Source organism: Pristiophorus japonicus, chromosome 1 (genome assembly GCF_044704955.1).
Source record: "Pristiophorus japonicus isolate sPriJap1 chromosome 1, sPriJap1.hap1, whole genome shotgun sequence".
Lineage (NCBI taxonomy): Eukaryota > Metazoa > Chordata > Chondrichthyes > Pristiophoridae > Pristiophorus > Pristiophorus japonicus.
In genome coordinates this window covers 186,685,338-186,713,332 of record NC_091977.1, presented here as the reverse complement: position 1 = coordinate 186,713,332, position 27,995 = coordinate 186,685,338, and the positions used below count along the sequence as shown (strand labels likewise).

Here is a 27,995-nt window from a genome sequence, read left to right as displayed (position 1 = left end):
ATGAGTGGATGCTGCCAATGGGAACATAAAGCGAGAAGCGATCTATGAAGTGGGATGGGGTCATGGAGGGATTCAAAAGAAATCAACTCACTGAGGCACAGGGAGCTAGTGGAATTTGGAGAGTACAGGGGTGATGGGAGTGTAAAACTTTGTGCATGTGAGGATGCAGGCTGCAGCATTTTGGATTAAAGATTGCGGAGGATTGAGTCAGTGAGGCCGGCTAGGAGAGCAATACAAAAGGCAAGACTCGAGGTGAAGAAGGCCTTAATTTTTGGCAACAGAAGACGGGAAGGTTTGGACATTTTTGTGGAGTTGAAAGAAAATTGGCCTTGGTAGCAGAGTGGATGTGGGAAAGGAAACTGAGCTCGGGGTTGAACAGTATGCTAAAGTTCTGCACTTCCTGGCTGTACTGCTACATCATTGCTACATATAGGGGGAAAAATTGGTTATGGCCGATTTCCAAGTGCAGCGGCATGGTCCCCTCTACTCCTCAGACTCGCCATTTCTCTAGTTCTTGTGCATCCCCCGCTCCCTTTGGCCAACTTGGCAGTTGTGCCTTTAGCCATCTCGGTTTCAGTCTCTGGGATTCCCTCCGTAAACCCTCCCGCCTCAACACCTCCCTCTCTGCCTTTAATATTTTAAAACATTTATTTTATTCATTCACGGCACGTGGCTGTCACTGGCAAAGCCAGCATTTATTGCCCATCTTTAATTGCCCTTGAGAAGATGATAAGCAGCTTTCTTGAACAGTCACAGTCTGTGTGGTGAAGATACTCCCACAGTGGTGTTAGATAGCGAGTTCCAGGATTTTGACCCAACAATGAAGAAGGAGTGGTGATATATTTCCAAGTCAGGATGGTTTGTGACTTGGAGGGGAACTTGGAGGTGGTGGTGCTCCCATGCGCCTGCTTCCCTTGTCCTACTTGGTGGTAGAGATCCAAGATTTGGGAGGTGCTGTTGAAGAAGCTTTAGCAAGTTGCTGCGGTGCATCTTGTAGATGGTACACACTTCAGCCACGATACACTGGTGGTGAATTGGGTGCTATTCAAGTGGGCTGCTCTGTCCTGGATGGTGTTGAGTGTCATGTATCCTACATGGCTACTATTGATACTATCACAAGATGTGCCACCAGAGGGCACAGCAGTGGGAGACTTGTAGGTTATCTGTACAGGTGTGCCTGGCCTAGTATAAAAGGCAGGCCACCAGGTGTGATCCTCACTCTGGAGTTAACTAATAAAGGACTACGGTCACTACAGTTCAAGTACAACACATTGCCTCGTGGAGTCATTACTAGAGCATCTAAGGACACAACTGTTAGGTATGTAAGCTCTCTAGTAATGACTCCACGAGGTAAGGTATTGTACTTGAACTGTTGTGACCTTAGTCCATTTATTGTAGCTCCTGAGTGAGGATACAGTGAGGTAAGCTCCCTTTTATACTTGGTTACCTGCAGTGTGCAGGTGACCCTTAGGTCTCCACCAGTAGTACCCTCTGGTGGTACAGGTATGGTGTACACAGTGTGAAGATGCATTCAGTGGTCTAATGTTACAGTACATACATTATGCATACACAACAACAACAATTGGCGATGAGATTACGAACTTTCACGCGGAAATGGCTACCCTTGGTACGTTGCAGCAATTTGCCAATGGTGATGATTGGGACGCCTTTGTGGAGAGGCTAGAACATTTCTTCTGGTAGGAGACGACCCAGCCACACTGGCTGATGAGCGCCGAGCTATCTTGCTAACCAGTTGTGGGCCCACCGTCTATGGCCTTGTCAGGGACTTGCTGGCACCAGCGAAGACAACGACCAAGTCGTACAAGGAGCTCATAACCCTGATCCATGAGCAACTCAAGCCCAAAGAAAGCATCCTCGCAGCCAGACACCGGTTCTACACCCACCGACGGCCCGAAGGCCAGGAAGTTGTGAAGTACGCCGCGGACCTCAGGAGGCTGGCGGCACCGTGCGAGTTCGGCACCCACCTCAATGAAGCGCTGAAGGACATTTTTGTCATTGGAATTGGCCATGAGGGCCTTCTTCAAAGGCTACTGTCAGCGGATACCACAGTCACACTGCAGAAGGCCATCTCTGTGAGCCAGTCATTCATAACCTTAACCTGCGGTTCTAGGCAGATGACTCACCCTCAGGACTCAAACCCGGCAGGTACTGTGCACAGAGTGGCGCTGTTTAGAGGCTGGACTGTAGAGCGCGAATCCTCTCGGAAGAGAGATCAGGCCCCCGAGTCCCTTAACTCAAAGTCCACCAAGGGGGGTTAATCGAGTAGCTCCATGCTGGCGTTGCAGAGGGAATCACAGGGCTCACCAGTGCCACTTTAAAGATTATGTTTGCAAAGGCTGCAGCACGAAGGGCCACCTCCAGCGAATGTGTAAGAGAAACATGACTCACTGTGTCGATGAAGAGTCTGCAGATGGCCATGAATCCAGCGTGGATTATGAATCGATGGGCAGAGAGACAGCTCACTCCCACGGGGAGGTACATAGCATGTTCACCTGCACCTCCGAGTGTTCCCCGCTGAAGATGGAAGTCGAGATAGAGGGAGTTCCAGTCTTCATGGAAGTGGACACGGGGGTGAGCCAGTCAGTGATGAATCAAGGAGCCTTGAGAGGCTGTGGGACAATCAAGCTGAACGACCCAAGTTGGTCCCAGTTCAGGCAAAGCTGCGCACCTACACCGATGAAATCATCCCAGTCGTTGGTAGCGCGAATGGACAAGTTACCTCTCTGGATTGTTGCAGGTTCTCTTAAAGGAGGCCGGCAACCCACTACAATTAAAGGGACGGTTCCACACACTTAAGCAATGTAATAATAATTGTAAGTCAGGAAAAAAAAGTGTAATTGATCATGTAAAATGTGCAACTGATAATCTGAATTGTATATACGAGCGAGGAAAAGTCGCGTGATTATGTAGAATGTGTAATTGAAGATCTGAACTGTGCACATACAACCAGCGAGAAAAAGTCACGCGCTCGCAATCGGACCAACAGTGTGTCCAGCATAAGTAATGAAAAGTTGTGCAATGCAGGGTTTCAACTGCATGCAGCCAAAGCAGCGGGCAGACACCCATCGGGAGCACACAGGTCCAACGAGCTACCCAGTGCTGTAGCCTGTGTCCCGGGGACCAGAGTCATGCACCAGGGACTGTGGCCACAAGTAGCCAACACACATGAGCTGCAGAATAAGCAACCTCAGCAGGGCAACGGCACCGGTATCGATACCATGCCCCTGATCGGCTCAACCTCTCAGGCACCCGATGGCACCAACTGCCATGAGCCGAAAGGAGCAGACTGTACGAAGGCACAATTCCCAGACCCCATCGCCACCATACCCATAGATGCAGGGTCACCCACCACAGTTCCCCCAAAGGAAACAGGCTCCAGCCAGGATCCCAAACCAAACGACACTCAGGCCAACGAGTCAGCAGTTCCCTGTGCACTGCTAGACGACAGCTCCTCAGGGAGCAGCAGCAACCCAGGGTGCAAAGAAAGGACAGGGAGGTCACAGGCATCTGTGAACCGTCCCGACGCTAGGGAGCACGACAACAGCCCCGAGAGCAGGCTATGCGACTGCCAACACCGGGCACTGAGCTGCCACCAGACTGCAGGTACACAACCGAGCAGCCCCGGAACTAGCTTGTCCTCACGCATCAGTCACTGCATCGACAAGGCATCTAACGTATTTGTCGCACTACGGAACCTGAAAAATAATGCAAAACCCACTCTCCTGAACTTGAATGTACATGAATGCTAGGAGCCCCCGCCATAATCATTGTGGGGATGGGCGGAGAATGGAGTGGTCAGGGACACACACACACAAACAGCAACCAACAGCACGCTACTGCACCAACCACTCACCCAAGATTGAAATTACCTGCCAAAGGTCATAGAAACATAGAAAATAGGTGCAGGAGTAGGACATTCGGCCCTTCGAGCCCGCACCGCCATTCAATGAGTTCATGGCTGAACGTGCAACTTCAGTACCCCATTCCGGCTTTCTCGCCATACCCCTTGATCCCCCTAGTAGTAAGGACTACATCTAACTCCTTTTTGAATATATTGAGTGAATTGGCCTCAACAATTTTCTGTAGTAGAGAATTCCACAGGTTCACCACTCTGGGTGAAGAAGTTTCTCCTCATCTCGGTCCTAAATGGCTTACCACTTATCCTTAGACTGTGACCCCTGGTTCTGGACTTCCCGAACATTGGGAGCATTCTTCCTGCATCTAACCTTCCTAAACCCATCAGAATTTTAAACGTTTCTATGAGATCCCCTCTCATTCTTCAGAACTCCAGTGAATACAAGCCCAGTTGATCCAGTCTTTCTTGATATGTCAGTCCCGCATCCCGGGAATCAGTCTGGTGAACCTTCGCTGCACTCCCTCAATAGCAAGAATGTCCTTCCTCAAGTTAGGAGACCAAAACTGTACGCAATACTCCAGGTGTGGCCTCACCAAGGCCCTGTACAACTGTAGTAACACCTCCCTGTCCCTATACTCAAATCCCTTTGCTATGAAGGCCAACATGCCATTTGCTTTCTTAACCACCTGTTGTCCTGCATGCCAGCCTTCAATGACTGATGTACCATGACACCCAGGTCTCGTTGCACCTCCCCTTTTCCAAATTTGTCACCATTCAGATAATAGTCTGTCTCTCTGTTTTTACCACCAAAGTGGATAACCTCACATTTATCCACATTATACTTCATCTGCCATGCATTTGTCCACTCATCTAACCTATCCAAGTCACTCTGCAGCCTCGTAGCATCCTCCTCATAGATTGGGTTAACCAAACTGGAAGCAATACGGTAGAGGAGGATTTCCTGGAGTGCATAAGGGATGGTTTTTTAGACCAATATGTCGAGGAACCAACTAGGGGGGAGGCCATCTTAGACTGGGTGTTGTGTAATGAGAGAGGATTAATTAGCAATCTCGTTGTGCGAGGCCCCTTGGGGAAGAGTGACCATAATATGGTGGAATTCTGCATTAGGATGGAGAATGAAACAGTTAATTCAGAGACCATGGTCCAGAACTTAAAGAAGGGTAACTTTGAAGGTATGAGGCGTGAATTGGCTAGGATAGATTGGCGAATGATACTGAAGGGGTTGACTGTGGATGGGCAATAGCAGACATTTAGAGACCGCATGGATGAACTACAACAATTGTACATTCCTGTCTGTCGTAAAAATAAAAAAGGGAAGGTGGCTCAACCGTGGCTATCAAGGGAAATCAGGGATAGCATTAAAGCCAAGGAAGTGGCATACAAATTGGCCAGAAATAGCAGAGAACCCGGGGACTGGGAGAAATTTAGAACTCAGCAGAGGAGGACAAAGGGTTTGATTAGGGCAGGGAAAATGGAGTACGAGAAGAAGCTTGCAGCGAACATTAAGACGGATTGCAAAAGTTTCTATAGATATGTAAAGAGAAAAAGGTTAGTAAAGACAAACGTAGGTCCCCTGCAGTCAGAATCAGGGGAAGTCATAACGGGGAACAAAGAAATGGCGGACCAATTGAACAAGTACTTTGGTTCGGTATTCACTGAGGAGGACACAAACAACCTTCCGGATATAAAAGGGGTCGGAGGGTCTAGTAAGGAGGAGGAACTGAGGGAAATCCTTATTAATCGGGAAATTGTGTTGGGGAAATTGATGGGATTGAAGGCCGATAAATCCCCAGGGCCTGATGGACTGCATCCCAGAGTACTTAAGGAGGTGGCCTTGGAAATAGTGGATGCATTGACAGTCATTTTCCAACATTCCATTGACTCTGGATCAGTTCCTATGGAGTGGAGGGTAGCCAATGTTACCCCACTTTTTAAAAAAGGAGGGAGAGAGAAAACAGGGAATTACAGACCGGTCAGCCTGACATTGGTAGTGGGTAAAATGATGGAATCAATTATTAAGGATGTCATCGCAGTGCATTTGGAAAGAGGTAATATGATAGGTCCAAGTCAGCATGGATTTGTGAAAGGGAAATCATGCTTGACAAATCTTCTGGAATTTTTTGAGGATGTTTCCAGTAGAGTGGACAAGGGAGAACCAGTTGATGTGGTATATTTGTACTTTCAGAAGGCTTTCGATAAGGTCCCACACAAGAGATTAATGTGCAAAGTTAAAGCACATGGGATTGGGGGTAGTGTGCTGACATGGAGTGAGAACTGGTTGTCAGACAGGAAGCAAAGAGTAGGAGTAAATGGGGACTTTTCAGAATGGCAGGCAGTGACTAGTGGGGTACCGCAAGGTTCTGTGCTGGGGCCCCAGCTGTTTACACTGTACATTAATGATTTAGACGAGGGGATTAAATGTAGTATCTCCAAATTTGCGGATGACACTAAGTTGGGTGGCAGTGTGAGCTGCAAGGAGGATTCTATGAGGCTGCAGAGCGACTTGGATAGGTTAGGTGAGTGGGCAAATGCATGGCAGATGAAGTATAATGTGGATAAATGTGAGGTTATCCACTTTGGTGGTAAAAACAGAGACAGACTATTATCTGAATGGTGACAGATTAGGAAAAGGGCAGGTGCAAAGAGACCTGGGTGTCATGGTACATCAGTCATTGAAGGTTGGCATGCAGGTACAGCAGGCGGTTAAGAAAGCAAATGGCATGTTGGCCTTCATAGCGAGGGGATTTGAGTACAAGGGCAGGGAGGTGTTGCTACAATTGTACAGGGCCTTGGTGAGGCCACACCTGGAGTATTGTGTACAGTTTTGGTCTCCTAACCTGAGGAAGGACATTCTTGCTATTGAGGGAGTGCAGCGAAGGTTCACCAGACTGATTCCCGGGATGGCGGGACTGACCTATCAAGAAAGACTGGATCAACTGGGCTTGTATTCACTGGAGTTCAGAAGAATGAGAGGGGACCTCATAGAAACGTTTAAAATTCTGACAGGGTTAGACAGGTTAGATGCAGGAAGAATGTTCCCAATGTTGGGGAAGTCCAGAACCAGGGGACACAGTCTAAGGATAAGGGGGAAGCCATTTAGGACCGAGATGAGGAGGAATTTCTTCACCAGAGAGTGGTGAACCTGTGGAATTCTCTACTACAGAAAGTTGTTGAGGCCAATTCACTAAATATATTCAAAAAGGAGTTAGATGAAGCCCTTACTACTAGGGGAATCAAGGGGTATGGTGAGAAAGCAGGAATGGGGTACTGAAGTTGCATGTTCAGCCATGAACTCATTGAATGGCGGTGCAGGCTAGAAGGGCCGAATGGCCTACTCCTGCACCTATTTTCTATGTTTCTATGTTTCTATGTTTCCTCGCAGCTCACACTGCCACCCAACTTAGTGTCATCCGCAAATTTGGAGATACTACATTTAATCCCCTCATCTAAATCATTAATGTACAATGTAAACAGCTGGGGCCCCAGCACAGAACCATGCGGTACCCCACTAGTCACTGCCTGCCATTCTGAAAAGTACCCATTTACTCCTACTCTTTGCTTCCTGTCTACCAACCAGTTCTTAATCCACGTCAGCACACTACCCCCAATCCCATGTGCTTTAACTTTGCACATTAATCTCTTGTGTGGGACCTTGTCGAAAGCCTTCTGAAAATCCAAATACACCACATCAACTGGTTCTCCCTTGTCCACTCTACTGGAAACATCCTCAAATAATTCCAGAAGATTTGTCAAGCATGATTTCCCTTTCACAAATCCATGCTGACTTGGACCTATCTTGTCACCTCTTTCCACATACACTGCGATGACATCCTTAATAATTGATTCAATCATTTTACCCACTACCGATGTCAGGCTGACCGGTCTATAATTCCCTGTTTTCTCTCTCCCTCCTTTTTTAAAAAGTGGGGTTACATTGGCTACCCTCCACTCCATAGGAACTGATCCAGAGACTATGGAATGTTGGAAAATGACTGTCAATGCATCCGCTATTTCCAAGGCCACCTCCTTAAGTACTCTGGGATGCAGTCCATCAGGCCCTGGGGATTTATCAGCCTTCAACCCCATAAATTTCCCCAACACAATTTCCCGACTAATAAGGATTTCCCTCAGTTCCTCCTTCTTACTAGACCCTTTGAACCCTTTTATATCCGGAAGGTTGTTTGTGTCCTCCTTAGTGAATACCGAACCAAAGTACTTGTCCAATTGGCCTGCCATTTCTTTGTTCCCCGTTATGACTTCCCCTGATTCTGACTGCAGAGGACCTACGTTTGTCTTTACTAACCTTTTTCTCTTTACATATCTATAGAAACCTTTGCAGTCCGTCTTAATGTTCCCTGCAAGCTTCCTCTCGTACTCTATTTTCCCTGCCCTAATCAAACCCTTTGTCCTCCTCTGCTGAGTTCTAAATTTCTCCCAGTCCCCGGGTTCACTGCTATTTCTGGCCAATTTGTATGCCACTTTCTTGGCTTTAATACTATCCCTGATTTCCCTTGATAGCCACAGTTGAGCCACCGTCCCTTTTTTATTTTTATGCCGGACAGGGATGTACAATTGTTGTAGTTCATCCATGCGGTCTCTAAGGGCCCAAGTTTCCACACGCGCCTAGAACGACGCAGTCCCGACCTGGACGCCCGTTTTTCGCGCCACAAAGTGCACCTAAAAAAATCCTCGGTATTCTCCACCTACCTATAGGTCCTCTGGCCCTCAGCGCAGCCAGCACGAGGTGTGGGGTGGCGGAGCCAGGTCCCTGCGCTGAAAACAGTGCCGGGACCTCTGCACATGCGCGCTACAGTGGGCACGCAAGTGCAGTAGCTCAAGGCGCCGAACTGTGTGGGAGGGGCCCGAAGCACGCAGCCCCTAGCCCTGGCTGAATGGCCTCACTGGGACTGCGTGAATAAGGCTCCTCCCACGGCCAGCTCCTGCTCCCCCCCCCCGACCCGACTCGACTCCCACTCCCCCCCCCCCCCCCTCCCCCCCCGCCTCCGGACCAGACCCGACACCCACTCCCCCCCGCCCCCCCCCTGCCTCCGGACCAGACCCGACACCCGCTTCCCCCCCCACCCGCCTACGGACCAGACCCGACACCCGCTTCCCCCCCCCTCCCTCCCTCTCTTCCCCCCCCTCCCTCTCTCTCCCCCCCCCCTCCCTCCCTCCCTCTCTCTTCCCCCCCCCCCTCCCTCCCTCTCCCTCTCCCTCTCCCCCCCGACCCGAACCGAACCTCCCCGACCCAGCCCAACCCAACCCAACGCCACCTACCTGTAAATCTGGTGCTGGGGACGGGCCCTGCCCGAAGTCTCGGGCCAGCCTGTTCAGCCTTCGGTCCCGAAAGGCCTGCCTGAAGCACTTTCACACAGGTAGGAAGATGGTTTATTTAATCTTTTCTTTGCTTATAAATGTTTATTCAGGTTGGATTTATTGGTATAATATTTGTATAAGTATAAATAAGGATTTATTATAGAATTTAATGACTTCCCTTCCCCCCCCCCCCCCCACCTCGTTCTGGACGCCTAATTTGTAACCTGCGCCTGATTTTTTAATGTGTAGAACAGGTTTTTTCAGTTCTACAAAAATCTTCACTTGCTCCATTCTACTTTCGTTTGGAGTACGTTTTCACTGTGGAAACTTTCAAATCAGGCGTCAGTGGCCGGATACGCCCCCTTTTGAAGAAAAAATTCTGTTCCAAAGTAGAACTGTTCTACCTGACTAGAACTGCAGAAAAAAAAATGTGGAGAATTGCGATTTCTAAGATAGTCCGTTCTCCACCAGTTGCTCCTAAAAATCAGGCTCAAATCATGTGGAAACTTGGGCCCTAAATGTATGCCATTGCCCATCCACAGTCAACCCCTTAAGTATCATTCGCCAATCTATCCTAGCCAATTCACGCCTCATACCTTCAAAGTTACCCTTCTTTAAGTTCTGGACCATGGTCTCTGAATTAACTGTTTCATTCTCCATCCTAATGCAGAATTCCACCATATTATGGTCACTCTTTCCCAAGGGGCCTCGCACAACGAGATTGCTAATTAATCCTCTCTCATTACACAACACCCAGTCTAAGATGGCCTTCCCCCTAGTTGGTTCCCCGACATATTGGTCTAGAAAACCATCCCTCATGCACTCGAGGAAATCCTCCTCCACCGTATTGCTTCCAGTTTGGTTAGCCCAATCTATATGCATATTAAAGTCACCCATTATAACTGCTGCACCTTTATTGCATGCACCCCTAATTTCATGTTTGATGCCCTCCCCAACATCACTACTACTGTTTGGAGGTCTGTACACAACTCCCACTAACGTTTTTTGCCCTTTGGTGTTCTGCAGCTCTACCCATATAGATTCCACATCATTCAACCTGACAGAGCCCACATAAAACTAAGCCCAGAGCACAGTAAATGCAGAGGCGATTTGCACGAAAGGCTCAGGGGGAGTGATGTCGTGTATCCTACATGGCTACTGTTGGTACCATCACAAGGTGTGCCACCAGAGGGCACAGCAGTGAGAGACTTCTAAAGACATAACATTGAGCTTCTTGGGTGTTGCTGAAGCTGTACTTATCCAGGCAAGTGGAGAGTATTGCATCACACACCTGAGATGGTGGAAAGGCTTTAAGGAGTCAGGAGATAAGTCACTTACTGCAGAATACCCAGCCTTTGACCTGCTCTTATAGCCACTGTATTTATGTGCCTGGTCTAGTTAAGTTTCTGGTCGAATCCCCCCAGAATGTTGATGGTGGGGGATTCGACGATGGTCATGCCGTTGAATGTCAAGAGAAGGTGGTTAGACTCTCTTGTTGGAGATGGTCATTGCCTGGCACATGTGCTGCGAATGTTACTTGGCACTTATCAGTCCAAGCCTAAATATTGTCCAGGTCTTGCTGCATGTGGGCACAGACTGCTTCATTATCTGAGGAGTTGCAGTAATGCCAACCCCACTGTCTAATAAATCATGAGATTTGGTAAGAAATCATGAGTTCTTATTTTTTGGTTTATAAAACTCATTAATGGCTTTATTTAATCTGTAACAGGTCATAGCTCTTTACAAAACTATTCTACTGCATCTGAAAATGCTTTACTAAAATCCTTTAAAAAATCCTACCTGTTCTCAACACGCAACGCAACGACCACGCAATGCAATCCCTGCAGCTGGGGAAAAAAATCCAAAATACCTTCCCATGGAATCAGGATTTGCGATCTCCCCCAGTGAATGCTAATGTGATTGGTGATGTGAAAACACTGAAAGATAACCGTACAGGTTCAGCAACATGCCTGTTGAATACTTCACTGCACGACACCTCCCTGCTTTTCCTGGAGTGGGATTAGGCTCGAAGGCTCCTGTTGGGGACACTGGCACCGTTTCAGGTGTAATTCTCCACTGCCGGCCTACTCACTGCATATTTGCTGAGTGTTTCAGGGTCTTTTTTCTCCCCCTCTGCTGTTCTCTGCCTGTCTGCGTGGACTCCGGTTTGAGAACTACCATTCACGACTGGATATGGCAGAGCCGCAGAGGTTTGATCTGAACCATTGGTTGTGGGATCGCCTAGTTTTCTCTATAGCATGCTGCTTCCGCTGTTTGGCATGCATTAGTCCTATGTTGTAGCTACACCAAGTTGGCACCTCCTGTATTGGTATGCCTGGTGCTGCACCTGGCATGCTCTTCTGCATTCCTTATTGAACCAGTGTTGCTCCCCTGATTTGATGGTAATAGTAGAGTGAATATGCTGGGCCATGAGGTTACAGATTGTAATGGAATACCCTTAAAACCTATCTCATTAAACCAAGCTTTTAATCACATGTCTCCTTTGACTCAGCATCCATTTGTCCTTCCACCACTGAAGCACCTTGGGATGTTTTGCGACATTGAAGTGCTATATCAGTGTAACTTTTGATCCAGATTTCTCAACAATTTTATTGTTTTGGCTCTTAAATAAGTGGGGGAAATTGTCAAAGAACTGGAGGGAAAATATAGGGAAAATGTGTAGTACACTAGAAATGTCTGCTCGCGAGCTGAAAACACTGGGCCGTAAATTGCGGCCTCTCCGGGTGCATACGATGTGCGCAAGTGTCCAAAGAGACCCCACAAGTTCCTTTGCACGCCTAAACCCGGCACTTCCAATCTGTCACATCTCCGGGAGAAGGGCCTTTGCGGGTGGAGATTTGGGCTATTTACCCAGCGTAAGGCCTGCTTTTACCAATGTAAGAGTTTTAAGAGATAGAAAAATTAAATTTTTATCACATTAAGGTAAGTTTATTTTTAAACCTATTAAAACATTTTTTAAACATTTTCAAAAAAATTATTGTTTTCCTGAAATATTTAATTTAATAAAATTTCAATTAATTTTAAATATGTGAGGTGTTTTTTTAAATTTATTTTGTTATGTTTCTGTGTTTTTGGGGGTATTCTCATTGCTAATAATGGGAGGTCGTGCAAACGGAACTTACAATTATTATCAATGAGAATATTACGTTGTGATTGGTGGTCCAGGCCCACGTGATCCCAGGATGCGCTTGCATTCCTGGAATGTGTGGGCCTCTGCGCTGGGCTGTGTATCTAGGCCTCGGACAAGAAGTATTCGTTCCTTCGGGACCACCAGGTACTTTCGTTAAAAAAAAAAAATTTGGTCTGAGGCATCTGCCCGCAGGAAGCCTCCAACTACAATTTTTGGCCCACTTTTTGTCAAGTTTCAGAATGTAAAATGAAAAAAAATGTTTCCATGTGACTGGATCTTGGATGTTTTTTGAGGTAGCTGAGGAAGTGGGAGACCACTGTATATCACGTAAATCGGTTTTCAATTTTTGAAATTGCCTTTGGATCAAAAAGTGAGGACACTTGGCAATCAGTCATTAACTATTACAAACTGAAATATGTTACAATTATTGAATTAGACTTTTACAAGCTAATGAATCTTTTTCACAAAACCAAACCACGATCCAGCAATCGAGGGAACTAACCACTGGAGGTTTTGCCAGCCTCATATTAACCCTTTCAACACTAAAGAAAAGTTCAGTTGAGAATAAAAATAAACTTAACAGGAATACATTTTTAAGAATGCTGTGAATTTAAGAGGTGCTCAGTCTTCTTGTAATTCTATTTTGAAATGTTTAGTATTAAAAAAGGTATTGAAAGCACTTTCTTGTGTATGCTACATTCCCAGAAAGCTTATTTAATTTCAAAGATGATAAAGGACTTTCAGTATTTGATGGGCTAAGATCTGTCCTTACTATTCTAGCAGTCAGTGATGTATTGGAGTCACTAATCTGACAGAATATCGGGCCTCAAAAGTCCAGACCAACTCCACAGTCTCCAAACTGGTGGAGAGCACAAAAGGATCGCTCGACAAAAACACCAAGCATGAGATCCGTCGTCAACTAGACTGGACAATGAGCTCAACCCCTCCAGAAGGCCCCACCGCCAGCAGCACAGGTGAAGTGAAGGAGAGTTTAGACGCAATAAAGAAAGGGAAAGAGGCCACGGAGATGGTATCCCACCTGTAATTTCTTAATCAACTAGGCCCCGGGGTACTTCCATGTCTGGCAAAACTGTCCACCAAAACCATGGAATCTGGGTGTATCCCAAAAGCATGGCGGGAGGAGATAGTCATTGCCATATTCAAACTGGACAAACTGACCGATGACCCGGGAAGCTATAGGCCTGTATCACTCCTGTGCACGACCTACAAACTCCTGGAATGTATCATTCTCAGGGGAATCAGTCCCCTTGCCGAGACAGTGATCTCCGAAGAACAAGCGGGATTCCGCCCAAAACACAGTTACTGCGACCAAGTTTTGGCCCTTACAATGCACATCTTCTGGTTTCCAGAAGAAATCCTGAGACGCAGCCTTTGTAGACCTGTCATCAGCCTATGACATGGTCTGGATTGAAGACCTGATATTGAAGCTCGTAAGGATCATCCCCTGCCTCAAAACACTATGCCTACTATGGATGTTGGTGAGCAATAGACGGCTACATGTCCATTTGGGTGACAAAGTTAGCTTGCCCTGGTTCCTCAACAACAGACTGTCACAAGATTCAGTACTCACACTGACGTTCTTCAATGTCTACATGGGTGACATGCCACCAACGAAGTTGCGTAAATTTGTATACGCAGATGACCTGGCCCTGGCAATGCAAGCAGCCACCTTCAATGACATCGAGTCCACCTTGAACGAGGACCTAAACACCATGGCAAAATATTTTCAGAAATGGAGGCTCAAGCCATAACTCCCCAAAACAACAGTCACTGCATTCCACTCTGAAAGTGACCTTCTGCCCAACACTCTGCAATATGACCCCACTCCGCCCTGTTTCAGGGTGAAGCTGGACCAGACGTTAACCTTCCACGACCATTTGAAGAAGGTAGCTGCCAGACAATTGTCAACCTGGTCCAGAAACTGGCGAGCACAAGCTGGGAGCATCAGCAATAAGTGCTACGGACATCAGCAATGGCCCTTGTGTACTCCGTAGCTGAGTACAGTACACTGGTATTGATCAGAAGTAGCCACACTCAACTTGTTGATGTCAACTGAACAATGCATTGTGGTATATCACTAGAATCCTCAAGTCGACCCCATGCTGTTGCACATCGCTGTTCCATCCATTTGCCACGATGTCGCAACCCTCCGGGAAGTCCAGTGAATCATGGAAAACGAACATCTCCCCATCCACCAAGATCTCAACAACGTCCCTTATCACCACTTGAAGTCGCCCAAGCCCTTTTGGACCTATGCGTTTAACCTTCGACAATGCGACTTCAACCCTGTTGATGCTTAGAAAATGAATGGAGTTCACAAGAAGTCACAAACAAACACCTTGTGAAAGACCCGACATGGAAGATCCCTGGCTTTGATCGTCCACAAAGCTTATGAGCAACCCTAAACCGCATCCGCACAAACCATGGCAGATGCAGATAGTTGATGTACAAGTGGAGAATTAAAAACTCTCCAGTGTGCGACTGTGGTCACCCAGAACAGACCATGGAATATATAACAACTCAATGCTCGATTCACAAATATGAAGGTGGCATGCATCACAGCAATACACTCTGCTACTCCTGCCGCAATTATCTGCTTTAACCACCTAAATATAAAATTATAGTTGTTGCATCTATATCAATATCTATATCTATATAAGCCATACGAAGTAACAGTGATGTATCAGCAGCTGTTAATCACACTGCACAAAAAATACAGGCATGAAATGCTCAGAAGGCCCTTTGGAAATGTGAACACCAAAAATCCAACCAGTCCTGGTTTATTTATCACTCAGTGAATGTATCGTAAATTAAATCTTAAACTATAGCAAGCTGCAAAGTTCCTGTTTTACTGGCCAACAACATAAAATTGCCAAGATGTGTCTAATGGCATTTTCCCTTTTTAATTTTTGTTTGTTGATTATGGTTATAATTATTTATAATTTTTAATTCTATGGTTTGATTTCACTAAATAAGTTCTTCTCTTTTGTAGTGCTAAGTGGTAGGATTCTAACATGTTCTTTGGAATAAAGTTTCCTCGGAGAAATTTGTGTCAGCATTGCCTCATAGCATTTGATGTTTTCTTCCAGCATGATTTAGAAGGTTACAATTGGATTCATTTAAATTATTACTGTAAACTTTTGTGTCACTATGGAGCATAACACTTGTACCACATTTTTCTCATTTTTGAGAAAATATTAGTAGCACTCTCACCATTCTAGATTTTACATTTATTCACTCTGGATAATGGTAAAAGAGAATAACTTGTCTCACATTGTGCACATTATTCTATTATATTTGGAAGGTAGTTGGATATTTTATGCTGAGACATTTAAGCTGAGAAGCTTAGTGGTTTCAACAGGATTCTAGAAATTATCTGTTAGCAGACTAATAAAATTGAATTTGGAATATAGCCTTTATCACAAAACATTGCTTTGTTAATTATTCACTACACTGAATCTAAAGCTATCTATACCTGTGGTTTAAAAGCCATAGAACAAAAGAAAGTTTTGCAGACTGAAATTATTTATATGTAAAGGCCACTTTCTCTCGAATGCAAACCTAATTTTTAGAATGTTATGCTATAATGCATTAAACAACAGAAAAGTCAGTGGTTTTCACATTTCAAATAAAGTTAAATTATTTGTGTACCAGGCTTGTAGTTTTGTTTTATATTCTATTTAAACAATTTTACAAAGCAGCGTTGAACTACAAAATCCTACTACTTAGATGTAAGACCTCAACAAATTAGTTTCTATGACATAAATTGGAATCTCACAGTAATTAAGTTGAATTATATAATTATGGGGCACTGTCTGACAGCTCAGTTAGATTAAAGCCAGAATACTATATAATTTCAGTAAGTGAGATGAAGAAATCAGATTATAATTAATTTCTTGACTACCCGTGCAATATTCTGCCAATATGTACCTAATGGATTTAAGCAGACACCATAGGTTCCTGTGATTTTGATTATATGTCTTGGCAGGAGATTTGGGGCTAGATTGATGGAAACCTATGCTACTGTGCTTGAATGACTTGATTTTAATATTGGAAGCAGACAACACAAAGAAATCATTCAACACTAAAGCTTTAAAAAATAGTATTTTGGGGTTTACTGGGTCAATAGTTTATGGATCCAGCATTTAGTAACTCTATGCTGTTGTATCTGTGCCAAATGATAAGATTTAACAGTATGCAAACCACTTGTTTATATACAGTCCCCACCACTTGCACTTTCCCCTGCTTATCCTGGGCAGTCACCTATATCAGGAAAATGGTGCTCACCATTTGCCACAACCCTAGGCGTCAATTACAAAGATGCTGCTTAAAGAGCACCAACTATTTCAGGCAGTTCAAGCAGCTGCAGTGCTATTCACAGTAAGGGGACACATTCCAGCTCAGATTTAAAATAAACATATTACAAACTTTTCTGTTACTAATGACAAAGGTGAGAGAGTGAACTCGACCCATTTAACTCAACCTCTTACAGACATCTTCCATCTGCTCATATCACTGTCTCACCATCTCTTGAATGGTCCCAGAGTTTGTAGAGAATGTAGAGTTCGGGTACACAAGGCATTGAGTAATGGCACTGAGATATTTCGGCAGTAAATGGAGAGACGGAGGATGAAGATTCCCTCCGTACTGTCAGTGCAGCTAAATTTCTTGCTGCCACCTCCAGGATCTTGACCATCGTATAGAGCAGGCAAATTGCATTGACGCCAACAACGTGCTTACTATATGCAGTGGAAACTGTATCTAGAGTCTATAAACGCTCTGAAAAACTCTTATGGAAAATGGTAAAACATTTCATTATGTACAGTATTTAAATTAATATATATTTGTTACAGTCAGAGCTGTCAAATTGCAACCCTACACAACTATTGCGTGTTTGTCTCCAAAAGAGAGATTATTTTAAAAACCTAAAACTTAAACATGATTTTCAAAATTGTTGTTTTAGTCTACTCACCGAACAGCTCAGCATTTTATCCTATTAGTGACTGAGCTGTCCAGACCAGGGAGGCCACAGGTTCCATCTGAGTCCATGCTAATTGACTACATACACATCTGCAGTAAGGAAGTGTACATGTGTGGATGTTAGATGAGGATGGCCTTGGCCTTAATTACTCCGCTTCTGTGGTGAAATAACCTGACAAACATTCACTGTTGAGGCTTATACGTGAGTAATAGCTACTTGAACAATGAGCTAGAAAACAACAAGCATCTTTGGAATGGTCTCCCTTTGGGGTACGTTGGAGTCCTATTTTCCAGAAAGTGGGTACCTGCTATCATATTATCCACCCCTATATAATAAAGAAAAAACTTGCATTTATATAGCACCTTTTATGTATGTTATATAAGTTAGCTTTAAAGACCATTTATTGTAAGCTATTCCTAATGAGAAGAGAACTATACAGCATAAAATAATTTAGTGCAGGTAAATAGGAATATAAAGTCTTTTTAAATAATCCAGATAGCAATCTGTGGTTGAATTTAAGAATAATGGCCTGGAATTGGCGGTCCGGATGACTGTGAACTGGCAGCGTTCGCCATCATTCCACCTTTGAAACTGATTGTAACTTCGGGATTTGGTTGCATGCATGGGCACATCCAGAAATCCTGAAGTTGCCATCTGTCATTCACTGCTTCGACACTGGCTGCGCTGTGCCCCACCCCACAGAGCCAGTAATCAGTGAAATCACTAAAATCATGGAAACTGACACAAAACTTTGGCTCTTCCACAGTAATAGTGCTGTTAAATTCCCCACTAAAAGTTAGATCCCAGAGAATTAGATGTAACTAGGGTTTTAACAGCATGTTATTGCTAAACAAATTTTAATATTGTGCATCTTTATTTCAGTTTTTGTTTTGTATTTATATAGCTCCTTTAATGTAGTAAAACATCCCAAGGCGCTTCAACGGAGTATTATGAGATAAAAAAGTTGACACTGAGCCACATAAGTAGAAATTAGCGCAGGTGATGAAAAGATTGGTCAAAGAGGTATGTTTTAAGGAGCATCTTGAAGGAGAAAAGAGAGGCGGTGAGGTTTAGGCAGGGAGTTCAAGAGCTTGGGATCTAGGCAACAGAAGGCACGGCCACCAATGGTTGAGTGATTATAATCAGGGATACTCATGAGGGCAGAATTAGAGGAGCACAGACATCTTTGGGGGGGTTGTGGGGCTGGAGGCAATTACAGAGATAGGGAGGGGCAAGGCCATGGAGGGGTTTGAAAATAAGGATGAGAATTTTGAAATCAAGGCATTGCTTAACCAGAAGCTAATGTAGGTCAGCAAGCAAGGGGAGATGGGTGAGCGAGATTTGATGTGAGTTAGGACACGGGCAGCCGAGTTTTGGATCAGCTCTAGTTTATGTAGGGTAGAATGTGGGAGGCTAGCCAGGAGTGTGTTGGAATAGTCAAGTCCAACACAGGTAACAAAGGCATGTATGAGGGCTTCAGCAGCGGATTCCCTATGTGAGAGCTCCAATCTTTGTTTTGCTCTCAAACATTTTTTAAAAGTTAGTATTTTAAGAGCTTACTCATTTCCTTGTTCGTCATTAGTGAGAATTCTGCCTTTTGATTGGCTATTTAGACGGTTTTTTGACATCATAATAGCTCACACAAAGGAATCCTCATTACAGTCCGTTGATTTGAATTGAATGTTGGAAAACCCAAACTTTCTCAACAGAGATCGCGCGATCTTTGTGCGAAACTTATGATGGGGTCAGCGACGAACACTTCGCTTTGCCTCTGACCGCAAATTCCAGGCCATTATCTCTTAATCCCATTAAGCTCCTCCATATCCATCCCATCCCAGAAAGATTCCTTTACCCGCATATTTTTCATTAGCAAATGACAGAAATCTAAATTGGGAGCTTTGGCCTGCTCAATACTGTAACTTCAGTGAGGTGGAATGACAAGCTGGAAAGAATGACGTAGAATCAAAGTACAAAGCAGGAGGCTTCATTTCTATTGAGTAACGTGTGACTTTTAACAGGAAACAGTTCTGACTTGAAGGATAGGAATTTTTGGACATACCATTTTATTTTATTTCTGTGATAATTGACTAGTTAACTGCAAATATTTTCAGAAATACATACAAGCATAATATATACAAACTATTGAATAAGCTGCATTATTTCACTGTAAAAAAACAGTCCTCTTTCAGATGATACATTACTATTTTACTTGGCTGCAACTGGCCATTAATGACAAAACTCAGTACTAGTTGTCCATAGCCTTGCAGGTTAGCCAACGTGCATTAACTACATCATATGGAAGAGCTCAGCCCAGAGAGCTAGAAAATGTCACAAAGGTTGCAAAGATAGTCATGACCACAACAAAAACAATTAAGCAAAACTTTCCTACTCTGCATCACCATTTCCTATCCTCCGCCCAAACTTACACTCTCGTTTCACCTAAATTGGACATATGGTAGCCTACATGCTCTTCCACCTCCCTGTAACCTCACTGTGTTGAAATACTTCTAATCTCCTAGTCTGACTCATTCTGTCTAAGGATCTCAAAACTGTAAACTCCTTTATTCCTTCCATTTTTGCTTCCTCCTATAAAACCCAAATTTAACAAACTAGTTACTGCATGATTTATCTCATCTCTCTTTTTTTCAGCCTTGTACTATAAGCTTTGGCCCTTCTTTATGTTTCAGTTAAAAAAGGATGTAGAATTTTAGTTTTGTGTGTTTAATAGGTGTATCATTGTCCCTATACAGGCCAACATAATTACATATTTTGTGAACTCCATTGTGTAAATTGATAGGCGTGTCTGCATCAAATATAAACTAAACTATTAGGTAAGAAATGGATAGAAACTACGGCAAATGATCAGCGTCTAGGATAAAGGAATAATATAAGATGGAATCTTTCCTATGTGTTACCAATAAGTGGAAAATGTTATCCTTTGATAGCTGAGGATGTTGAAGAGTTAACTGCATATTTGTTATTGAAAAGGTATTGGATACACTCGGTTAATAATGAACATTAAAACAAAGATTGTGGTAGATATCTCGGGTTCCATCAGATAGTAGGAGTAGAAATCGTTTTGTGCACTTGGTTAGCGTTGTGTATGCAATAACTCAATAGACTGAATACTGTAAACTCCGAACAGGTACAAACCTGGCTCTACTTTATTAGGGCCCAAAGTGATTACATTACAAGATGGCTGGCCTTTTATACCTGGGCCGCACACACGTACGCACAGCCCAATGACCTCCGACAGTGGCACCACCTGGTGGCTAGTAAACCCAAGCATACATACATGACAGTTAGAATATCAATAATAGTTGCAATCTGAATAATGAGAAGAAACAACTAAATTGTGCACCATTTGCTTTGAATAAGATGAACAGAGGATTATAGCAACAGCAAAACAGAATGCACTGAAAAACAAATTGATGGTTTACAGATACAATCATGTTTATAATCTGCACGGACTCCTAAATCCCACTCAAAGGCCTGGAATTGTTTCAAAATATCTGCCTTAATGTTCTTTGTGATGTCACCCTCTGAGACTGATTATACTTTAGTGTAACGTCTGTATTATAATGAGGTGCTAATTGAAGAGATCCTGTGGAGAAGCTGATTAAGGCAGTGGGGCACCTCTCACATTGACCAAACACTAATGGTGAAAGAGATCTTACTTGGCTCCGCTCCCAGTGCGCAATGACAGCGGTGACAAAGGAAATGCTGCAATGATCTAGTCGCCCTCTTCACAGCCGTCGCTCTCCTGCACCAGCATGCGCTGTACCTTGAAGTGGTATGCTCCACGCTGCTCTTCCTTTAAGGCCCCGACCTGCTGCTGATGGTCCTCGCAGATTGTCACCAAAATCCAGGTCACTGATTGGAGCGCTAGCAGGTACATCAGGACTGGCAAGGTCGGGGCGAAGGAGCGAACGTGTTCGGGGCCCAGAAGAGACAAGGGCTTAGGGGCAGCACGGGCCTGCCCACACTGCGATATGTGTGCTCATCATAGGCAGTCCCGCGGAATCGAGGATGATTTGCTTCCACTCCTAAAGTGAGTCCTTTGGTGGCTGAACAGTCCAATACGAGAGCCACAGACCCTGTCGCAGGTGAGACAGACATTTGTTGCGGGGTGGGGGGGGGTGGGTGGGTGTGGGACTGATTTGTCGCATGCTCCTTCCGCTGCCTGCGCCTTTTCACACTCACGGCGTTGAGATTCGAAGAGCTCAATGCCCTCCTGGATGCACTTTCTCCAGCTAGGGCGGTCTTTGGCCAGGGACTCCCAGGTGTCAGTGATGATGTCGGACTTTACCAGGGAGGCTTTGAGGGTGTCCTTGTAACGTTTCCGCTGCCCACCTTGGGCTTGTTTGCCGTGACGGAGCTCCGCAGAGAGCAATTGCTTAGAGAGTCTCTTGTCTGGCTTACAAACTATGTAGCCTGCCCAATGAAGCTGATCGAGTGTGGTCAATGCTTCAATGCTGGGGATGTTAGCCTGGGCGAAGACACATGTTGGTATGCCTGTCCTCCCAGGGAATTTGCAGGATCTTGCGGAGACATCGTTGGTGATATATCTGTACATCGTCTATGCCTCTGATCCATACAGGAGGACGGGTATTACTACAGCCCTGCAGACCATGAGCTTGGTGGTAGATTTGAGGGCCTGATCTTCAAACACACTTTTCCTCAGGCGGCCAAAGGCTGCACTGGCGCACTGGAGGCGATGTTGAATCTCCGCATCAATGTCTGCCTTTTTTGATAAGAGGCTCCCGAGGTATGGGAAGTGGTCCACGTTGTCGAGGGCCACGCCATGAATCTTGATGACTTGGGGGGCAATGCTGTGCGGCGAGGACAGGCTGGTGGAGGGCCTTTGTCTTATGGATGTTAAGCGTAAGGACCATGCTTTCATATGCCTCGGTGAATACATCCACAAATCCTGGAGTTCAGCCTCAGAATATGCACAGACGCAGGCGTCGCCCACGTACTGCAGCTCAATGACAGAGGTTGGGGTGATCTTGGACCTGGCCTGGAGGCGGCGTAGGTTAAACAGCTTCCCACTGGTTCTGTATAGTTCCACTCCAGTGGGGAGCTTGTTGACTGTGACTAGGTCCGTGTAGCAGAGCTGGTCTCCAGTCGTCTTGGATAATCCTTGCCACTGGATCAAGACCTAGCTCTGTCAAGCCCGTGTAGTGGCTGGTGTGTAACGGTCACCACACATTAAAAAAAATCCACACACAGGCATTTTCCACCCTTCAACATGTAATTCGGGACATGGAATATTGGGTCCTTCATTGAAACACCTGTGAACTCATCCCTTTTTAGCGTGGAAGCAAGTCATCCTCGATACGAGGGACTGCCTATGATGATGGCTGCAGTGAATTGGCCAAAGAGGCTTTCACAGCCACTTAAACGAAGATGTGTAATTACAGGTGGTCACATGCATTTCAAATCACATATGGGAGTATTTATAGAGCACAATTTTTTTTAAAACAATGCCAAACTAAGCAGAGCTCAATTTTATTTTCTGCATACATTATTGTACAGTTTGTATGGTTGTTTTTGCCCCTGTGCTAAACAACTCACCACTAATATTCTTATAGTTCTGAGTTTTATTGTAGTCTTCAATACAGTTCAACAACAACTTGTATTTATATAGCGCCTTTAATGTAGTAAAACATACCAAGGTGCTTCACAGGAGTGTTAAAAGACAAAAAAATAAATTTGACACCAAACCACACAAGAAGAGTGACCAAAATCTTGGTCAAGGAGATAGGTTTTAAGGAGGGTCTTGTAAGGACAGGATCACAGGTCACACACAGATAAGGGTCTTAGGATTTGTAAGATATTTTATTAAAGAGCTACAGTTTTTAAGCATAATCAGATACTACATATGGTTAAGGTAGGTATAGACATACAACCTGCGACAGTTGAGAGAGGTCTACGTGGAGTGAAGCGACCAGACACACAGATGCATGGTGAGGCAGAGCGGTGGTCTCGGATTGGTGGATCCCTGCAACCTGCAGCATTGGTCACCTCTGTTGGGCTGTTCCTGAAGTTATAGGAGGTGTTAGGCTGTCAGCCAGCATTGATCCACCTCAGAGGTTAAGACTTAACCAAGGTATTAGGCTATTCATCCATCCTAGGAAAACATCCACCCGTGACCGCCTGTTTGCCCCTCTCGGTCACCCATTTTTATACTTTATTTCGATGGGCTGGTGGATACCTGGCGTCAATCATCTTTTACCCATCCTATAGTCCAATTACAGGAGAAAGTGTACTTATGAGGTTATTTTCTTCCTTATCTCTGTCTGAATGTCTTGTTGCCCTTTCAAGAGACAGCTTGTTTATCTTTAACGCTCCTTGCAAAATCTTTTATCGCCATAGCTAGGCCTTGAAGGCCTGTTTTTCTGTCTTGTTTTGCTGTGACCTTAGCTCTCTGTGTTTGGCTGGCACAAGTATTTCTTTTATAAAATCATTATTTCTTTTATAATTTGCAATTTCTTGGGTTTAAAGATTTCTTACAGTCTTTAAGGAGGAAAGAAAGGTAGAGAGGCAAAGCTAGGAAATGCTGGCACTCCAATCGAGTGGTGTCGGCAAACTGTAAATGGGAGCCTCACATTAGCAGCTTTGTAAGGTTATTCAATTTCTTCCTACATTACTACAAGATCTGTGGTGTCAGATTCTTGGCATTTACGTGTTCCGGTTCTTATGCACACTGTTGCCAGACTGTCATTTGCACCGATCTGCGGCCATCTGCAGCAAGCAACACCTCTTCCTCCTTCCCCAAGAACTCCATGATTCTGTCCAAGAAAAGGAGAGGCCACTGGCAGTAGACATTTTGCTTGCAGGTTTGACATTGACCTCTCCCCTTGAGATGCAGACTGCATTAAATTGTCAGGGCTCCACCAGATTTGCTGCCGCCACTCTTACCCTCCCCCGCCCCGCCCCCCCCCCCCACCCCAGCCTCCCCAGCCATGGGACAACTACCAATTACAAGTGCGAGTAGCGCTGACAACTGTCCTTCATTTGAGGCACGCACCTCAAAATAGCACATGCATCATGATAGCTATTTTGGGTACCTGAGAGGGCAGATGGGGGTCTCAGTTTAATGTCTCATGCAAAAGACAGCATCTCCAACAATGCAGCGCTCCCTCAGTACAGCACTGAAGCGTCAGCTTGGATTATGTGCTGAAGTCCTGCAGTTGTGCTTGAACCCTCGGTCTTCTGACTAGAGACAAGAGTGCCAGAACTGAGCCAAACTAGCACTTAATAACTACAAATATAGAACCCCATTGTGCCTTCTTTAGAATTGTTGACGCAATGGGAATCGCACAGTAAAGCAAAAAATAGCATATGGTAGAGCAGTTACCACCAGCTGTAAAACAAAATCAAAAGATTAAAATTGGCACAGAGTTCCTGGGACTTTTAAATTAAGCTTTGCCTTTTCCTTAGCATTTAGCTAAGCTAGATATCTGTTGCATTTGGGCCTACAGTCAAGGTAAATGAGGTGCTAAGAACAGAAAATATAGTTGATAATGTCATCTCATTATTGCCGGCTCATTTAAATATGCATGCAAATTTTAAGGTGAGCGCCTCTGTCGAAGAGAAATTACAGCGAAAATTGGGCAGGGATCTGGGATAGCTAATTCCCACCACATTTCTTGTCCTGTCCCCACCTGGCACAATACCGAGCTGTACAAAGGAAATCTTGGCCATGTTAGGTTTTCTATCTTAAATTCACCTCATTGTGTTTCACCCAAAAGTTAGAACATCTCTGACCTGGTCTAACCACATATGATATTCTAACAGTGCATTTCTAAAAATGGTGTGCATATATTTCAGCAATTTATCAATATCTGTTTGGATGTATCATTTGAAATAATGGAGTTTGCATTATATCAATGTATGTCCAGATTAAATAGTAAATACAATTGTGCCTAAATATGAATTACAAAACATTGTATTCTGCCTTTGAGATAGAATTATCAAGAGTAAAGTCGTATGCCAACTCCTTTGTTGAAAACCCCAATAAGATTTACAAATTAAGGATTCTGTACTCATTACCTTTAACAGAAGATCACTCTTTTCCAATCAAGTAAAAATTATTCTTTGACAAAGAATCTAATTCTACTGGAGTCACTCTGTCTCCAAGCTTATCATTGAGACATTTAGAGCTCAGCCTATTAACAGGCAAAATCAGCAAGACCAAAATTCAAATCTGAATTAATTTGTGTGCATTGAAAACTCAAAAGCATATATTCCATTAACCAGCCCCACTGTTAAAGCTTCCATGTGCCTCTGTTATATTCCCAATGGTTTACATTGGAATTCACAATGCAGATCACTAGCAGGCATGGATTACTTGTCGTACAAGACAGCTAAACATTAAAACTCCCGAATAGTTTAAAGACTTCCCACTTTTTCAATTCTGTGACTATGCATTACTTGTTTTCCACTTAGCCTAACAATGTACGTGTGTCATCTTATTCTTAGGATAGGACTTTCACTAGTGTGTACTATCACCTACTTTATTATACTTCACATGTATCTGGCACTGAAGCCTGCTAGACTATTAAAACATGCTTGCCCTTGTCACAATTACATCATTAATCAATCTGGAAGGCTTGTACCTAGAGTCATCTATGAGTGATAATCCATATGATACAACTCAGAAATAAAGACATTAGGGCTGCTTTTGGAATTGAAGAAACTGGAAACAGATTAACCTTTGATCCACAAATCTTTACTTTTTCAGCTGACAGAACAGTTGCAATGTAATTTTAAAACAAACGTTAGACAACATGTTTTAATATTCCTTTTATGATGTATTTTGTGTATTTTTCTGCAACCATTTGTCGGACAATTTGTGAGATTCTCACAATATTTGATAGTATGAACTAGCTCAACAATGATTTTTCATTGATCACAGTCAAAGGGTGAAAATTACAGTGAATGCATTTCAGAGCTGTCCAGACCAAAGGCCTTTAATCTCTCTTCCTAAATGCAAGGTGCAGGTGAACAAGTCACTCTTTCTGTCAGCATTAGCGCAGACGTTTCTATCAGATGTTCCATGTTACATGATGGTTAGGGCCACTTGGTTTACATTGACATTGTTTTCCATTATATAGGATTCTGGGATTTCAACCAGTGGTTTTGGGAATTACAGTCCATGATTTTGTCTGTTTTCCCCTTTGCATTATCCCAGTGTGATATTTTAATTGCCAAAACCAGTCATCTTTGTCAATTCCTTAATTGAGATTACTAATTTCATTCAGTTAATTACAAATTATGGACAGCTTTGTGCTGTGGGCTTGTGCTTACCTGCCCATTGGATCGCACCAGGCCCAAACTCATTTAACTAGAATTCAGACAGGTGGTAGAAAATTACAACTTTCATCCCACCAGTCTGTGCTGGGGTCAAACCTACATTCCAGTGCTGGAAAGGACGGTACACTAACAGTCCCCATTAGCAACATTTTTGTATTTGTCTGTGTTATGCATTGCTCTGTTGAACCCGATTTATAACAGATTATTGCCGATATTCCTCCCAGCATTGTCCTGGAGCACATCGGGTACAGCGTGTCAGCAGGTCACTGCTTCGGGACGGACCACTTTCATGCCATGTGTAGATATCTATGGTGGAAGACCAAGATCTCAAACCCGGCACCAAGCTCATGGTCTACAGAGCAGTAGTGATTCCTACCCTCAAAGCCTCCCTGATAAAGTGCAACATCCCCACTAACACCTGGGTGTCCCTGGCTAAAGACCGCCTTAAGTGGAGGAAGTGCATCCAGGAGAGCGCTGAGCACCTTGAGTCTCATCACCAAGAGCATGCAGAAATCAAGTGCAGGCAGTGGAAAGAGCGTGCGGCAAACCAGTCCCACCCACCCCTTCCCTCAACGACTATCTGTCCCACCTGGGACAGAGACTGTGGTTCTCGTATTGGACTGTTCAGCCACCTAAGAACTCATTTTAAGATTGGAAGCAAGTCTTCCTCGATTCCGAGGGACTGCCTATGATAATGATGATATGCTTCGGAGACATGGGCTATGAACAGTAGACACCTCAAAGCACTGGAGAAGTACCACCAACGCTGCCTCCGCGAAATCCTGCAAATCCATTGGCAGGATAGGCGTACCAATGTCAGTGTCCTCTCTCAGGCCAACATCCCAGCATCAAGGCATTGATCACGCTCAACCAGCTCAGATACGGGCCACATTGTCTGCATGCCTGATACAAGACTCCTAAAGCAAGCACTCTACTCTGAGCTCTGCCACGGCAAGCGAGCCCCAGGAGGGCAGAGAAAACACTTGAAAGACACCCTCAAAACCTTCTTGAAAAAATGTAATATCCCCACAAACTCTTGGGAATCCTTAGCCCGAGACCGCCCAAAGTGGAGACGAAGCATTCGAGAAGGCGCCAAACACTTTGAGTGTCTTCGTCGGGAGCACGCGGAAGCCAAGTACAAACAGCGGAAGGAGCGAACAACAAATCAAGCACCCCACCCATCCGTCCCTTCAACTACCACCTGTCCCACCTGTGACAGAGTCTGTAGATCCCACATCGGACTCATCAGTCACCTTAGAACTCATATTCATGTGGAAGCAAGTCATCCTTGACTCCAGGGGACTGCC

The 27,995-nt window shown here is 44.5% G+C and overlaps 1 protein-coding gene across 3 annotated transcripts in view; it reads left to right on the top strand.

Annotated features, from left to right (window-relative positions):
• The window catches only part of xrcc4 (X-ray repair complementing defective repair in Chinese hamster cells 4), a 691,243-nt gene that overhangs the window by 561,757 nt on the left and 101,491 nt on the right, over nt 1–27,995 (top strand). The window contains exon 8 of one of the 3 annotated variants that reach the window (XM_070885499.1): nt 13,149–13,378. The exons of the other annotated variants lie outside the window; for them this stretch is intronic. Coding sequence (XP_070741600.1) covers nt 13,149–13,155 — 7 coding nt within the window. The 3' untranslated portion in view covers nt 13,156–13,378. Of the gene's footprint in view, nt 1–13,148; nt 13,379–27,995 lie in introns of those variants that run through there. 3 annotated transcript variants of the gene reach the window in all.